Source organism: Leptodactylus fuscus, chromosome 1, assembly GCF_031893055.1.
Source record: "Leptodactylus fuscus isolate aLepFus1 chromosome 1, aLepFus1.hap2, whole genome shotgun sequence".
NCBI classification, from domain to species: Eukaryota; Metazoa; Chordata; class Amphibia; order Anura; family Leptodactylidae; genus Leptodactylus; species Leptodactylus fuscus.
In genome coordinates this window covers 344,130,012-344,148,238 of record NC_134265.1, presented here as the reverse complement: position 1 = coordinate 344,148,238, position 18,227 = coordinate 344,130,012, and the positions used below count along the sequence as shown (strand labels likewise).

The window sequence follows — 18,227 nt, the reverse complement described above, 5'->3', positions numbered from 1 at the left end:
ATTGAGCGCAGAGATCCTCTTTTTTGTCCGGTCCATCCTTGCCATTACCTACACCTAGAGTGATGTGGATCCCGCTGGCTCTCCCCTAGGGGCAAAAGACCTCCCCTTCATAAGTGGTCTATAAACTGAGAAAAACGGTTGTGTTTACAACCTTCCAAGGTGAGCAACTTTTTTGTCTTATTGACCTCCCTACTATACGGTACTTCACTATGTGCAGCTCGGTGCTGTTCTTTGTTTATCCAGAAAGTTGGTTATGGAATGATACATTTTCTCAGGACCAACCTACAGTGGATAAAGAGTGGGTCTACGAGAGAGGAGAGGACAAAAAACCCAGAGTGGCAAAGACTTTTAACAATTGGATACAGGCCTTTAGCACAATGTCATGTATACTTTGCCAGGCTAAGCCGGAGAAGGCACCTGAGCTGTTTGTGTATCAGAATATCATTCTCACAGCATATAATGTGTATGGTGGTTCAACATGGTGGAGGTATGATGAGGAATTTCGGCGGCGCTTAGCTCTGCGCCAAGAGGTAGGATAGGCCTCAAAAGCCACTGATGTATGGTTTCAAATAATGATGAACCCCAAGCTGGCAAGGAACCCCTTTCGGCCCGCAGCCACTGCAGGAGCATGGGTGCCCGCAGCGGCGACTCACAAGACAGACACATTTTGGATGTATAATGAAGGGTACTGTAGATTCTATGCCTCCTGTCGTAGAAAGGATGCGCCCCTGGCTCGACAGGTACCCAAGGAGGCGAGAGGGAGATATGCTCATTAATGGTTTCACTGTCGGTTTTTACATACCCCGTTTCCAAAGTTCATCTGTAATCCTAGTGGACAATCTACAGTATGTTCAATTAAAAAGGACATGAGCACAGCACATGCAAAAATTGAGAAAGAGGTGGCCTTGGGCCGCATGGCGGCCCCTTTACCGAACCCCCATTTAAAAACCTGAGAGTGTCGCCACTGGGCCTGGTCCCCAAAAAAGAGGAAGAAAAATTCAGACTTATCCATCACCTATCCTTCCCACATGGCGAATCTGTCAATGATGGTATCCCTAAGGAGGAAACAGCAGTGTCCTATGTGTCCTTTGACAAGGCGGTGTCCCTGGTAGTGAGTGCAGGACGTGGTGCTCTGCTTGCAAAAGCAGACATAGAATCCGCCTTCCGGCTCCTACCTGTACACCCAGAGTGTTTTCACTTGCTGGGTTGTCAGCTTGAAGGGAGTTTCTACTATGATATGTGCTTACCCATGGGGTGCTCCATCTCTTGCCATTATTTTGAGGTTTTCAGTACTTTCCTAGAGTGGGTACTGCGGCAGGAGTCAGACTCCTCTTCGGTAATACATTACCTGGAAGATTTTCTATTTGTTGGTCCTAAGAGCTCTCCACAATGCCTTTATTTACTCAACATGTTCCGTTTCCTTGAAGATAAGTTCGGTATCTTTTGGCCAGTAAAAAAACGGAGGGGTCAGTGTCGTGCTTCTCTTTCCTGGGAATCCTGATTGACACTGACAGGATGGTACTTCAGCTCCCGCAGGACAAGCTCAACAGGTTAAAACAGGACATAGAGGCGTGCCTCAAAGCAAAGAAAGTTTCATTGGTCCGGTTGCAGTCGCTACTGGGACAATTGACCTTTGCCATCGCCGGAAAGAGAATGCCTCACCACTATGTCCGTATAACCAAGGTCATGCGGGATGATTTGGAAGTCTGGAAATCCTTTCTGACTGACTATGCAGGCATATCATGCATCCCAGAGAAGGAGTTGTCGAGCTCAGACCTTCAGTTGTATACCGACGCGGCTGGCTCAACAGGCTATAGTGCAGTGTTTGGCAAATGTTGGTCAGCGGCCCCATGGCCACAGGGTTGGGTAACTGCTGGTGCAACAAAGAACATGACCCTGCTGGAGCTGTTCCCAATAGTGGTATCGCTGGAGCTTTGGGTGCCAGCCATGATTAACAAACGCATTTTGTTTTGGTGTGACAATGAAAGTGTTGTCCTGGCAATTAACCACTTGTCTTCCAGCTCCCTGCCAGTCCTAGCTCTGTTGAGGCACCTGGTATTACGTTGCCTGCAATTTAACATAGTGTTTAAAGCAAGACATGTCCCTGTTGTTGAAAACGTTGTTGCTGACTCTCTTTCTCGTTTCCAGTGGGAGTGCTTCAGGGATTACCATCCGAAGGCGGAGTTGGAGGGCTCCCCGTGCCTGCCCTTCCTATGGGAATTGGGGCTTCAATATTGACACGGCTACTGAAGGATGCGATAACAGTTTCTACCTGGGCAGGCCACGAGAAATCGTGGAGAGAGTGGTTATCGTTAGGTTCTCCTGGCAGGGCAATGGATGCAGCGGGCTGCAGGATTTTAACATATGAGTACGTTGCTTGTTTGGCAGCAGCAGGGGTGTCTGCCGCAACCGCATCAAGGCGCCTATCTGGTGTGGCATTTGGGTTAAAATTGTTAGGCCTCCCCGATGTAACTAAGGAGTTCCCAATTCAGCTGATCCTGAAAGGGCAAAAAAAGGCCAGGAGAAAGAAGGCGGCCAGTATCATTCCTCCTATCGCGGTGCCTGGTGGATGTCACAGTCTGCACAACACCATACGAAGCAGACCTTATGTCCTGTGCCTTTGTTTTAGCCTTTTTTGGAGCACTGAGAATTGGGGAGCTAGTAGCAAGATCCCGGCGGGCAGCAACAGGTTTAGCAGCAGAGGATGTAGTCATCCTCCCGGAATCACTTAGGCTTAAGGTCCGCCAATCCAAAACTGACATTTACCGTCAAGGGGCATGATTATCAATAGCGAAGCTGAGCGGCCCATTGTGCCCGGTCAAAACGATTAAGACATATGTGGTATCCCGACCAGCCGCTACCCAGTTTTTAGTCCACAAGGATGGTTCCCCCTTAACAAGGTTTCCAGTTTGAAACAGTGTTCAAGAAGTGTCTAAAAGCCACTGGGGTATCGCCAGCAGAATTTGGTACCCACTCCTTCCGCATCGGGGCCGCGACGGCTGCCGATGCGGCAGGCCTGGCAGAGGAAGAGGTGAAACGCATAGGACAATGGCGCTCCAACTGCTATAGGCGTTACGTCAGACCTGGTTTGATCAGTTAAAAAAAAAAAAAATGTTTATATACATATATAGATAGAAAAGGGGGGGGGGGCGCTCACCTAAAGCATGATGCTTCGCTGTTTTTAACCCATGTTGTTGTTCACAGGGACTCCCACCATGGTTTGGATCATCGGACACTCCTATGTCTTTTGGGCCGCAAAGCGAGCAGCAGTCCGGCCGATGGGCCTCCAGCTGGGTTTCAGAGACGTCCAGGTGCGTTGGCTCGGCATACGGGGCATGAAGTGGGAACAAGTCTTCCCGGAGGTCTTCAACGTTAGAAGAGACACCCAGGTCCCGATGGTGTTAGTAATCCATGCAGGTGGCAACGACATGGTCTCCATCCGGCAGCCAGAGCTGATTGCTAGGATGGAGGTTTACCAGCCCTAGTCCCTGTATGGTCTGAGATGATTCCGAGGTCACAGTGGCACGGCGCAATTAGTCCGCCCGCGCTTGAGAGAACAAGGAAAGCCCTCAACAGAATAGTGTCACACCACATACAGACACTGGGCGGAGTAGTGGTCAGGCACTACCAGCTTGAAGGGGACAATCGGATGCTACTGCGAAAGGATGGTGTACACCTGAACGATATTGGGTTGGACTTTTTTCTTTCGGGGATCCAAGGTGGCATAGAAAGGGCGCTGTTCCTGCTAGAGGGGGTCAGACCTCGTTGTAGGCTTACACCGAGATCCGGTGGCATATTAGCAGGACCTTGGCCCTCTTTCTCAGCGATGAAGAGGACCAGCGACGTGCCCCACCGGAGACAAATCCAACACGTGCCCACCAGGAGGCAGGGCACACACCACAACGTTCGCTGATGAGGAGGGTAACAGGGTTACTGCATATGTTAGATATATATATATATATATATATATATGTATATATATATATATATATATATATATACACATATGCCATATATATGTAATAAAGCTGTGGCCGACCCCATCCATTCAAAGGTAACTTGGTCCGTATTTATGTGAAGATCACACATAAAGGGGTTTGGTGGAGGGGAAGGGGTTTTTGGTCCAGGAAGTGGTCAAATACGGCCGGTCACAGATTGTTTCCTAGTTTATCTGGAATGAATTATTTTGCATACTTTTCTTCCAACTGGAACATTGCCTGAACAAATACAAACAGTACTAGCTCCAGGCTCAGCTCTTTCTTCTAAATCAAGTAAGTTTCGTTTTCTCAAACTTGTTTCATTTCCTGCTTTCTGGATTAAGACACTCCCATGTCTTTGCTTGTTATAATTGTGATTCAGGTGTTTAGACTTCATTTCTCTTTCCATCCTATTTGGATTCATACAGCATTAAGAAGTATTTCTGAATGTTTATATTGTAGTGAATGAGAAAAAACATCTAATACCCTATAGCTGTTAGTGGATCTCAGGAGAACAGAGAAGGGTTAATTATTATGGCTACTCCGCCTAAAAGGCTGAAGACTGAAAAGGAATCTACTCAGCAAGTATTGTTACGACTGTGCGATCCATTTATCCGCACTGATGGAAATCTTATTTGTCCTATCATCACAGCTGAATCCTCAGTACGAGTGCTCTACACGCTACAAGAAAGAACTCTTAGGAATATTTTACATAAAGTATTCCGTGAAACTCGACTGGAAACAAAAGAGATACTATTTAAATCAACTAAAACATATGTGAAAGACATGTTTATTCGCTGTGTATCTCCTGATATTATCAATGAAGAAAAACTAAATCATTACAGGAAAAAACTCATATCCCACTTATCCATGTATACCGGAGTAAAAAATATATTAATTGACCGAGTGAATAACACAGAAGAGATTATCCCACAGCCTATGATTTCAGGTAACAAAATAATGACTGTATTTGTTATGTATATTAATGTCATACATATATGCAAAACATAAAAATATGATATTCATTGTAGTTGCTATTGGATGTTTTAAATCCTGTTGTAAAACTACATAGGCATATGAATGGAATATAAATTTATAACTGTTTTGGTTTCTGTATATCTATAAAATGGACAAAAAGTCTGCAATGCGGAAAAAAACGTGATGTGTTTTAGCCACGTTCTTCTCCGCAGTGCTTTTTGGTTGTAGTTTGCCATACCTCCCAACCGTCCCGATTTCCATAGGACATTCACGATTTCAGTGTACTGTCCCGCGGTCCCAGTCGGCGGGAGGTATGTCCCGATTTCAACTAAGATCTGCAGTTTAATACATACGCGACTAAAACAAGGAGCTATCACCGCTCAGCTCCTTGCTTTGCTGCGGCAGGTACTGTATGTCCCGATTTCAACTCAGATCTACGTCCAGAGGACGCAGATCTGAGTTGAATACATACGCGACTAAAGCAAGGAGCTGTGTAAACGCGATGTGATGACATCGCGCTTACAACTCTGTGAAACTGCGGAGAGAGCGGCGGGGAGCGAGGAAAAGGTGAGTATAGGTGTTTTTTTGTGTTAAACATTGAGGTGGAACATAATGCAGGGGGTCAATGAAACTGGGGGCAGATGAAGGGGGGGCGGCATGAATCTGGGGGCAGAGATGAGGGGACATGAATCTGGGGGAGGAGATGGGGGGACATGAATCTGGGGGCGGAGAGGGGGGCACATGAATCTGGGGGCAGAGATGGGGGGACATGAATCTGGGGTCAGAGATGGAGGGGGGACATATAATTTACGGGTAACTGTAGGAGGATTATACTGTGTCGGGGCACATGAAAAATGAATGAGAATGGGTGGAGTCAACATAATAGTGGGCGGGGCTAGATTTGCCACGGCGCTTTACGCACGCCGCGCACTTTGTCCCTCTTTCAGTTCTTAAAAAGTTGTGAGGTAAAGCAAAAATATATTTAACCCCTTCCTTGCTGGTGGAATTTTTCACCCTCCAAACCCCACAACTTTTTTATTGTTATTTTCAGAGTCATATGAGGGCCTAAAGGGGTTTTCTGGGCAAAGGATTAATTTGCAAAAAAAGGTCTTAGTACTATTAATGGGGTTAAGGGGATATTGTCACTCCTTAGGGAGAGACCACCATATAGGTGTGTGGAGACTTGTTAAGCCTTTAGCACTCCACTTTGCAAGGAACTATGGGAAGAATATGCAAATCTGCCTTCCATGATGTAATTAGGAAGACAGTTGCTGCCTCAGTATTGCAAACCTCTATTGCATTCCTCTACAGCTTTGGTCCTTGTGTGAACGTTATGCACTGCTATATCACATGCTCAGAGACAGATGATAAATGTGAATGTGAATCCAGGCAGCACTTAGTAGGGACCCACAGGAGAAGCAAGCAAAGGTGGGACAAGCATATTGTGACAGGACCAGGGGAAAAGTGGTAGAAGGAGTATACAAATCTCCCAGATTCCTGTCATATATGACCTAGATGCAGCTGAGAAACACTGTTCTTTGCTGGAGAGATTTACTGGAACAGGGAGAATTGGCTGTCTCTCTACTCCATTCAGCCACTCCAGGTTTTGGGATGTGTGGGGTTAATTCCTAGTATCCTGAAATGTGTGTGTATATGAGGGCAGACAGCACATAAGTCTATGGACCTCTCTGCTCTTGGGAATCCATGTGTGAGTTGTATTGTGCAGTAGACCTAGCTGTCAGTAGTTAGGAAACCTGTATTGAAGGTAGTAGCCAGACGGCTAGGATTTTAGGTACTATTCCGTTATCGGGCCAGCAGCAGCGCAGTTCAGCAGCAGCTTTCGGGACAGCAGTTCAGCAGCGGGAATTACAATGACATCCGAGGACTGCTGGCCCGATGCTTGTGCCCAGTAACCAGTACATCGATGACCCCCCTCCCCCATCCTTCTCCTCCTGCCAGTGCTGCCCCCCAGCTCTCCTTACATCTTCCCCGTACCCTCTCCCCGCCACACGACTAGGCCTCACCTCAGCGCTAGTACCGAGACCGAAAGGAAAGACACCGGGGCTCAATCCAGGCCCTGACAAGAAACACGCCGACTATAGGAACGGTGAGCTACAGCGAGCCGGAGGGACAAACTTTCTGCAGCGTCCGGCGGCTATCTAGTAGCATTCATTGCTCAAGATTTACGGTGAGGCCTATTACAGGGAGAGGGTACGGGGCAGATGTAAGAAGAGCTGGGGGGCAGCACTGGAAGGAAGAGGAGGATGAGGGCATCGATCGATGTACTGCCTACTACACACAAGCACGGCCTCTATCATCGGGCCAGCATCGGCTTAGTCATGTGGCGGGGAGAGGGTACGGGGTAGATGTAAGGAGAGCTGGGGGGCAGCACTGGAAGGAGGAGGAGATGGAGGGGGGGTCATTGATGTACTGGCTACTGGGCACAAGCATCGGGCCAGCAGTCCTCGGATGTCATTGTAATTCCCGCTGCTGAACTGAACTGCTGTCCCGAAAGCTGGTGCTGAAATGCGCTGCTGCTGGCCCGATAACGGAATAGTACCGGATTTTATTTTATATTGCATTTGTTTTAATTTGCCTGAAAAGTTCTAATAAAACAGTTTGCAGCCAATTGCACCACACTTGCCTGGAGTGGACTTTCATTCCTGTGCCAAAAAGTGCTAGTCCCTCTGAGGAGATGGTGATCCCTGAGCTAATCCCATTAAAAAGTCCACCATCTTACATCTGTTGATGGCCAATATTATACCTCCCAACTTTTGTACATCACACGCCGTGGCAAATTTAGCTCCACCCACTTTTATGAGGTCATGTGCCTCTGATATGTGACTGTATACTGAGGTGACACGGGCCCTGCTCCTCTGATATGTAACTGTATACTGAGGTGACACAGACCCTGCTCCTCTGATATGTGACTGTATACTGAGGTGACACAGACCCTGCTCCTCTGATATGTGACTGTATACTGAGGTGACACGGGCCCTGCTCCTCTGATATGTGACTGTATACTGAGGTAACACGGGCCCTGCTCCTCTGATATGTGACTGTATACTGAGGTAACACGGGCCCTGCTCCTCTCATATGTGACTGTATACTGAGGTGACACGGGCCCTGCTCCTCTCATATGTGACTGTATACTGAGGTGACATGGAGCCTGCTCCTCTGATATGTGACTGTATACTGAGGTGACACAGACCCTGCTCCTCTGATATGTGACTGTATACTGAGGTGACACGGGCCCTGTTCCTCTGATATGTGACTGTATACTGAGGTGACACGGGCCCTGCTCCTCTGATATGTGACTGTATACTGAGGTGACAAGGGCCCTGCTCCTCTGATATGTGACTGTATACTGAGGTGACACGGGCCCTGCTCCTCTGATATGTGACTGTATACTGAGGTGACACAGACCCTGCTCCTCTGATATGTGACTGTATACTGAGGTGACACGGGCCCTGTTCCTCTGATATGTGACTGTATACTGAGGTGACACGGGCCCTGCTCCTCTGATATGTGACTGTATACTGAGGTGACAAGGGCCCTGCTCCTCTGATATGTGACTGTATACTGAGGTGACACGGGCCCTGCTCCTCTGATATGTGACTGTATACTGAGGTGACACGGGCCCTGCTCCTCTGATATGTGACTGTATACTGAGGTGACACGGGCCCTGCTCCTCTGATATGTGACTGTATACTGAGGTGACTCGGGCCCTGCTCCTCTGACATGTGACTGTATACTGAGGTGACACGGGCCCTGTTCCTCTGATATGTGACTGTATACTGAGGTGACACGGGCCCTGCTCCTCTGATATGTGACTGTATACTGAGGTGACACGGGCCCTGTTCCTCTGATATGTGACTGTATACTGAGGTGACTCGGGCCCTGCTCCTCTGATATGTGACTGTATACTGAGGTGACTCGGGCCCTGCTCCTCTGACATGTGACTGTATACTGAGGTGACACGGGCCCTGCTCCTCTGATATGTGACTGTATACTGAGGTGACACGGGCCCTGCTCCTCTGACATGTGACTGTATACTGAGGTGACACGGGCCCTGTTCCTCTGATATGTGACTGTATACTGAGGTGACTCGGGCCCTGCTCCTCTGACATGTGACTGTATACTGAGGTGACACGGGCCCTGTTCCTCTGATATGTGACTGTATACTGAGGTGACACGGGCCCTGCTCCTCTGATATGTGACTGTATACTGAGGTGACACGGGCCCTGTTCCTCTGATATGTGACTGTATACTGAGGTGACTCGGGCCCTGCTCCTCTGATATGTGACTGTATACTGAGGTGACTCGGGCCCTGCTCCTTTGATATGTGACTGCAGGCTGAGGTGACACGGAGCCTGCGCCTCTGATATGTGACTGTATACTGAGGTGACACGGGCCCTGCTCCTCTGATATGTGATTGTATACTGAGATGACACGGGCCCTGCTCCTCTGATATGTGACTGTATACTGAGGTGACATGGGCCCTGCTCCTCTGATATGTGACTGTATACTGAGGTGACACGGAGCCTGCTCCTCTGATATGTGACTGTATACTGAGGTGACACGGGCCCTGCTCCTCTGATATGTGACTGTATACTGAGTTAACACGGGCCCTGCTCCTCTGATATGTGACTGTATACTGAGGTGACATGGGCCCTGCTCCTCTGATATGTGACTGTATACTGAGGTGACACGGGCCCTGCTCCTCTGATATGTGACTGTATACTGAGGTAACTCGGGCCCTGCTCCTCTGATATGTGACTGTATACTGAGGTGACATGGGCCCTGCTCCTCTGATATGTGACTGTATACTGAGGTGACACGGAGCCTGCTCCTCTGATATGTGACTGTATACTGAGGTGACACGGGCCCTGCTCCTCTGATATGTGACTGTATACTGAGTTAACACGGGCCCTGCTCCTGATATGTGACTGTATACTGAGGTATAAAAAAAACAAAAACTTGGTGGTCTTCAGTAGTTGATACCTTTTTAATGGCTAACTCATAATGATGACAAATGGCTAACGTTTCGGAACGCAAAGGCTCCTTTGTCAAAGCAAATTTAAAAACATTACTGAAGGATGTATATATATATATATATATATATATATATATATATATATATATATATATATATTAGCTGGTACCCGCGACTTCGTCTGCGGTGATTGTAGCAGTGGGTATATACAGGTGCGGGTAAGGTTTTCGTACTGTGTATAAGGTATGGGATATGAAATGTAACTTTGTATCTTGTTTTTGCTGTAATTCAGAGAATACGTGAGACTTTTGTGTTGAAGTTACTTTGTATTTGAGCTGCTATATATACGGTGTTGTGAGAAACTTTACATAGTGACTTTGGGACAGAAGTATTTGAAGTTAACCCTTTGCCGCCGATGGCATTTTTTGTTTTTCGTTTTTGACTCCCCTCCTTCTAAACCCCATAACTTTTTTATTTCTCCACTCCCAGAGCCATATGAGGTCTTAATTTTTGCGGGACAAATTTTTCTTCATGATGCCGCCATTATTTATTCTATATAATGTACTGGGAAGCAGGGAAAAAATTCAGAATGGGGTGGATTTGAAGAAAAAATGCATTTCTGCGACTCTCTTACGGGCTTTGGTTTTACTGCGTTCACTGTGCAACCAAAATGACATGTCCCCTGTATTTTGTGTTTCGTTACGATTCCAGGGATACCAAATTTATATGGTTTTATTTACATTTTGACCCCTTAAAAAAAATCCAAAACTGTGTTAAAAAATTATTTTTTGAAAAGTCGCCATATTCCGACAGCCGTAACTTTTTTTATACGTGCGTGTACGGGGATGTATAGGGCGTCTTTTTTTGCGGGACCGGGTGTACTTTGTACTTCTACCATTTTCAGGAAATGTTATTGCTTTGATCACTTTTTATTCAAATTTTTATCAGAATCAAAAAAGTGAAAAAATAGCGGTTTGGCACTTTTGACCATTTTTCCCGCTATGGCGTTTACTGAACAGGAAAAATATTTGTATAGCTTTGTAGAGCAGGCGATTTCAGACGCGGGGATACCTAACATGTATGTGTTTCACAGTTTTTAACTACTTTTATATGTGTTCTAGGGAAAGGGGGGAGATTTGAATTTTTAATCCTTTTTATTTATTTTTTTATATTTTTTTTACTTTTTGTAAACTTTTTTTTTTTGCATTTATTAGACTGCCTAGGGGTATTGACATGGGTGGGCGGTGTCGCGGATTGTCAGAGCGGTGGGGGGCGGCAAACATGGCTGCTCCAGAGCGTTAAAGAGAGCCTCCTGGAGTATCGTTGAGGTGAGGGGCAAAGTGGTAAAGTATATGTATATGTGATTGTGTGGGGTTAGGATCGAGGCTGTAGAGGGCAATATGAATTTTGTGGCTTGCTATGGTCCAAAGTGTGTGAGATTGCAGAGATGGTGGTGTGAGTTTGGGTTTTGTGGGGGTCCTGGCACAAACGTATGTGCGCTATTGTGACGAAAAGTAGCCTATTGTTTAATCGGGTGTATTAACTATCTTTGTGGAAAATTTCAGCCAAATCAGTGGAGCGGTTTTTCCGTGATTGAGGAACAAACATCCGAATATGCAAACATCCAAACACACAAACCCACAAACTCACAAACTTTCACATTTATAATATTAATAGGATATATATATATATATATATATATATATATATATATATATATATATATATATATACACAGAGCAGGCACAAGGGGTGTTAGATTTCAGGAGGAGGGGGGGTTGTTAGTAATTGGTGAGACAATGTAAGCACCTGGTAGAGACATTAGGTAGAGACAATGTGGTAATTGGTAGAGACAATGTAAACACTTACAGGTCCTTATCAGTTCACACGCTACTGTAAAAAGACATGAAACCCTGTGATGCATTAAGTCCACACTCTAGTGTCTGAAGCAGTGTCATGAACTTATACTCATGTATACGCCGTTCTCTCTTTGATCTGAAATTCCCTCTCAAAACCAGAATTTTCATGTCATTGGTGATGTTGTGATCCCCCCTGCAAAAATGTTTTGACACGGGAAGGTCAATTCTTTGTTCTCTAATAGTATGGCGATGTGAGTTCATACGCAGTCTAAGCTGCTGTCCGGTCTCTCCAACATACAGATTTTCAGTGGAGCATTTGGTACACATAATTAAATACACTACATTGGATGTGCTGCAGGTGAAGGTACCTGGAATGTTATATTCCTTGTTCGAGTTTGGTATCTCTATCCTGTCAGTGGTCAGTATGTGGGGGCAGGTTTTGCACCTCTTATTTCCACATGGAAATGTTCCTGTGTTGGTTGGGGATGATAATGAGCTACTGACCACCATATTCCTGAGGTTTGGTGGCTGTCTGTAGCACAGGAGAGAGGGGTCCGGAAATATGGATGTTAGACGGTTGTCTTTTTGTAGTAGTGGATGTAATTTGCGTGTGATACCTCTCAGCGTCTCCAGGTGGGGGTTATATGTGACAACCAGGGGCACTCGGTTGTTCTCCTGTTTGGTATTGTATCTTAATAACTCCGATCTTGGTATCCTGGTGGCTCTGGTGATTTGGTTATCAATTGTTCTTGGATGGTAACCCTGCCTCAAGAATGTGTCTCTGAGGACTCCGAGGTGTTCTTCTCTATCTGCAGGGCTAGAACATATGCAATGGTATCTGATGGCCTGGCTGTACACAATAGAGTTCTTTATGTGTTTCGGATGAAAGCTATGAGTTAGCCATTAAAAAGGTATCAACTACTGAAGACCACCAAGTTTTCGTTTTTTTTTTATATTTCCAACCCACTGGCTAACACGGTACAAAAACGAACATTTTCCTGTATACTGAGGTGACACAGACCCTGCTCCTCTGATATGTGACTGTATACTGAGGTGACACGGAGCCTGCTCCTCTGATATGTGACTGTATACTGAGGTGACACAGACCCTGCTCCTCTGATATGTGACTGTATACTGAGGTGACACGGGCCCTGCTCCTCTGATATGTGACTGTATACTGAGGTGACACAGACCCTGCTCCTCTGATATGTGACTGTATACTGAGGTGACACGGGCCCTGCTCCTCTGATATGTGACTGTATACTGAGGTGACACGGACCCTGCTCCTCTGATATGTGACTGTATACTGAGGTGACACGGAGCCTGCTCCTCTGATATGTGACTGTATACTGAGGTGACACAGACCCTGCTCCTCTGATATGTGACTGTATACTGAGGTAACACGGGCCCTGCTCCTCTGCTATGTGACTGTATACTGAGGTGACATGGGCCCTGCTCCTCTGATATGTGACTGTATACTGAGGTGACACAGACCCTGCTCCTCTGATATGTGACTGTATACTGAGGTGACACGGGCCCTGCTCCTCTGATATGTGACTGTATACTGAGGTGACACGGGCCCTGCTCCTCTGATATGTGACTGTATACTGAGGTGACACGGGCCCTGCTCCTCTGATATGTGACTGTATACTGAGGTGACACAGGCCCTGCTCCTCTGATATGTGACTGTATACTGAGGTGACACGGGCCCTGTGCCTCTGATATGTGACTGTATACTGAGGTGACACGGGCCCTGCTCCTCTGATATGTGACTGTATACTGAGGTGACACAGAGCCTGTGCCTCTGATATGTGACTGTATACTGAGGTAACTCGGGCCCTGTGCCTCTGATATGTGACTGTATACTGAGGTGACACAGAGCCTGTGCCTCTGATATGTGACTGTATACTGAGGTAACTCGGGCCCTGTGCCTCTGATATGTGACTGTATACTGAGGTGACACAGACCCTGCACCTCTGATATGTGACTGTATACTGATGTGACACGGGCCCTGCTCCTCTGATATGTGACTGTATACTGAGGTGACACGGGCCCTGCTCCTCTGATATGTGACTGTATACTGAGGTGACACGGGCCCTGCTCCTCTGATATGTGACTGTATACTGAGGTAACACGGGCCCTGCACCTCTGATATGTGACTGTATACTGAGGTGACACGGGCCCTGCACCTCTGATATGTGACTGTATACTGAGGTGACACGGGCCCTGCACCTCTGATATGTGACTGTATACTGAGGTGACACGGGCCCTGCACCTCTGATATGTGACTGTATACTGAGGTGACACGGGCCCTGCTCCTCTGATATGTGACTGTATACTGAGGTGAAACAACTATTTGTACCTTCAAATAAAAAACAAAAAACAAACATATCAAGCATGATAGAAAGTCTGTACTGCTGAGATGTGGGTCTAGCATAGAATTTACTCAGTCACTAGTACTTGAAGCATGTATTGAATGTGAAAGGTGAGAATGGCAAAGGCAACGCAGAAGATGATAAAAAAAAAAGAAAAGTCTAAAATTTTCAGCACTTTGCACACAAAATTGTGACTTATGTCTTGTATACCAGTAAACTGTCTGCCCCAGTGTTTCCAATCCAACTAACAGTGGTCATCCCTCGGACCTGCCATGACTCTCAGAATTGCATCCACTTATGTAATCACTATATGCTCATGAAGCTTATATGTATTTTTAAGTACAGGCACAGCAAAGGTATCATTGTTCTTTATTATTTTATATGTCATATTCCAAGCTGCTATTGCTGTGATGTTACATCAGTCGCCTGTACCCATAAGCTGCTGCTATATGGTTATCCTTTCCCTTGAGAATATGTCTATCTATAATATGTGGATTTTAAATATATTCTTTTTTTCCCAGAACCTGATTTTCAAATTCACAAACTGGAGTTATGTTACAAGACACTTTCTAAGATCCAGCCAGACTCGGAGGAAACAGATGGAAAGTCCTTCATAAGGGACAGCATTAAGAAAGTGTTGGATGAATTTAAAGAAAAACGCACAAAGATCGCCATACTCTCACAAAATGGTATGCTCATTTGCTTTCACATGCCACTCCCATTCCTCCCAACTTTTGAAGACCAGAAAGAGGGACAAAATATGCGGCGTGCTTTTGTGTTGACTCCACCCACTCATTAATTTTTCATGTGCCCGCACACAGTATAATCCTCCTACAGTCACCCGTAAATTATATGTCCCCCCTCTATCTCTCCCCCAGTTTCATGTCCCCCCTCCATCTCTGCCCCCAGATTCATATTCACCATCTCTGCACCCAGATTCATGTCCCCTCCATCTCTGCTCCCAGTTTCATGTCCCTCCATCTCTGCCCCCAGATTCATGTCCCCACATCTCTGCCCCAATGTCATGCCGTCCTCTCCTTCATCTGCCCCCAGGTTCACGTTCCACCTCAGTGCACATTACACTTACCTTCTCCTTCTTTCCCTCGCCGCTCTCTGCGCGCTTCACTCTCTCTCACGCTGACACAGTTGTAGACGCGATGTGATGTCATCACATCGCGTGTACAAGCCAGTAGCCAGCGGCAGTGGCGAAGCAAGGAGCTGACCTGTGTCAGCTCCTTGCTTTAGCCGCGTATGTGTTCAACTCAGATCTGCGTCCTCTGGACGCAGATCTGAGTTGAAATCGGCACATACCTCCCTCCAACCGGGACCGCGGGACATGTCACCAAAATCGTGAATGTCCCGCGGAAATCGGGACGGTTGGGAGGTATGCGTGACTCCATGTTGTGAAAAGTAATTTGGAACATATTAGATGACTTGTAACTGTAACCTCCAGTAAGTTTTAAGTTCAAGGTCAGGCTATTGGATGGAATGCCATTAAATGGGAGGTAACTGATGTGTATAATAGGGCCAATCCTTTATATGGTTATAACCAGGGCCCCAAACCTCCAGTTTATTCCATGTTCTGGAATTAGGCCTAAATGACTGGGCCTAGTCGGGAGGAGGGAGTGTCTTCAGGCGAAAGAAAAATTCCACCTAGTTAATTTATTCATTTTAATAAAGACTTTCCTTGTAATTAACTAACTACTAACTACAGTGTTTTACTATTATAGGAAAAGGAAAAAGTTTTTTTCTTAATTTGCTGTTTCTCTTGACAATCGATAATGAAAAGGAATACCGGAACAACAATAGAAAACTAAAACTACCAAAGGTATGTGCTGACTTATAGATGATACATCGCTATAACATATGAACTGACTACTTTTAGGTTAGCCTATTTTATTTCTAGTCTGTAGCAATGTGTTCTTTATCTTGTGTACTGTAAATTTTTATGAATACTAAACCGTACTAAAGTTAGGAAATCATAAATATCATAGTACACCAACCTAAGTATGGATGGAAAAGAAATACATTTTCAGGTCACTCTTCAAAAACATAGAGACACGAGAACAGATACACAGATACTCCATGTGTGCCACTTTCTATAAAAGTGTAACTCCGCTGAGCATAAAAGAGTCAGTTTTGCATATGTGACCTTTAACCCTGACACAGGACCCCACTTTAAGATGTTATGAGGCACACAAAGCACAGCTTATGAACCTTATCTCCCATTGCTGCCCACATTTTGATGGCTTCTAATGGTTATAAATAGAGATGAGCGAACACTAAAATGTTCGAGGTTCGAAATTCGATTCGAACAGCCGCTCAATGTTCGTGTGTTCGAACGGGTTTCGAACCCCATTATAGTCTATGGGGAACAGATACTCGTTAAGGGGGAAACCCAAATCCGTGTCTGGAGGGTCACCAAGTCCACTATGACACCCCAGGAAATGATGCCAACACCTCTGGAATGACACTGGGACAGCAGGGGAAGCATGTCTGGGGGCATCTAACACACCAAAGACCCTCTATTACCCCAACATCACAGCCTAACAACTACACACTTTACACACTCAATACCACCTCTCTGACAGTAGGAAAACACCTTGAAACATGTGTATTTGGCACTTGCAGTGAGGAGAGCTTGTCACCAGCAGTGAATTTGGCCCTTGTAGTAAGTTGAGGTTGGCACCAACATTTGTTTTGAAAATCAGGGTGGATTGAACCTCTAACCAGCAGAGTTTGGACAAATTCATGGTGGAGGGAGCCTCTAAAAACCCCAGTTTGGACCAATTCATGGTGGAGGGAGCCTCTAAAAACCCCAGTTTGGACCAATTCATGGTGGAGGGAGCCTCTAAAAACCCTAGTTTGGACCAATTCATGGTGGAGGGAGCCTCTAAACAGCCCAGTTTGGGCAAATTCATGGTGGAGGGAGCCTCTAAAAAACCCAGTTTGGACCAATTCATGGTGGAGGGAGCCTCTAAACAGCCCAGTTTGGGCAAATTCATGGTGGAGGGAGCCTCTAAAAAACCCAGTTTGGACCAATTCATGGTGGAAGGAGCCTCTAAAAACCCCAGTTTGGACCAATTCATGGTGGAGGGAGCCTCTAAACAGCCCAATTTGGACCAATTCATGGTGGAGGGAGCCTCTAAAAACCCAGTTTGGACCAATTCATGGTGGAGGGAGCCTCTAAACAGCCCAGTTTGGGCAAATTCATGGTGGAGGGAGCCTCTAACCAGCCCAGTTTGGGCAAATTCATGGTGGAGGGAGCCTCTAACCAGCCCAGTTTGGGCAAATTCATGGTGGAGGGGGCCTCTAAAAACCCCAGTTTGGACCAATTCATGGTGGAGGGAGCCTCTAAACAGCCCAGTTTGGACCAATTCATGGTGGAGGGAGCCTCTAAAAAACCCAGTTTGGACCAATTCATGGTGGAGGGAGCCTCTAAAAAACCCAGTTTGGGCAAATTCATGGTGGAGGGAGCCTCTAAAAACCCCAGTTTGGACCAATTCATGGTGGAGGGAGCCTCTAAAAAACCCAGTTTGGACCAATTCATGGTGGAGGGAGCCTCTAAACAGCCCAGTTTGGGCAAATTCATGGTGGAGGGAGCCTCTAACCAGCCCAGTTTGGGCAAATTCATGGTGGAGGGAGCCTCTAACCAGCCCAGTTTGGGCAAATTCATGGTGGAGGGAGCCTCTAAAAACCCCAGTTTGGACCAATTCATGGTGGAGGGAGCCTCTAAACAGCCCAGTTTGGACCAATTCATGGTGGAGGGAGCCTCTAAAAAACCCAGTTTGGACCAATTCATGGTGGAGGGAGCCTCTAAACAGCCCAGTTTGGGCAAATTCATGGTGGAGGGAGCCTCTAAAAAACCCAGTTTGGACCAATTCATGGTGGAAGGAGCCTCTAAAAACCCCAGTTTGGACCAATTCATGGTGGAGGGAGCCTCTAAACAGCCCAATTTGGACCAATTCATGGTGGAGGGAGCCTCTAAAAACCCAGTTTGGACCAATTCATGGTGGAGGGAGCCTCTAAACAGCCCAGTTTG

General features: G+C 46.3%; 1 protein-coding gene across 1 annotated transcript in view; it reads left to right on the top strand.

Moving 5' to 3' along the window:
* Positions 1–4,454: 4,454 nt before the first annotated feature.
* Positions 4,455–18,227, top strand: part of LOC142187284 (uncharacterized) — a 91,828-nt gene continuing 78,055 nt past the window's right edge. The window contains exons 1-3 of the mRNA XM_075261510.1: positions 4,455–4,926; positions 14,707–14,874; positions 15,916–16,013. Of these exons, the coding sequence (XP_075117611.1) occupies positions 4,512–4,926; positions 14,707–14,874; positions 15,916–16,013 (681 nt within the window). The 5' untranslated portion in view covers positions 4,455–4,511. The remainder of the gene's footprint in view (positions 4,927–14,706; positions 14,875–15,915; positions 16,014–18,227) is intronic.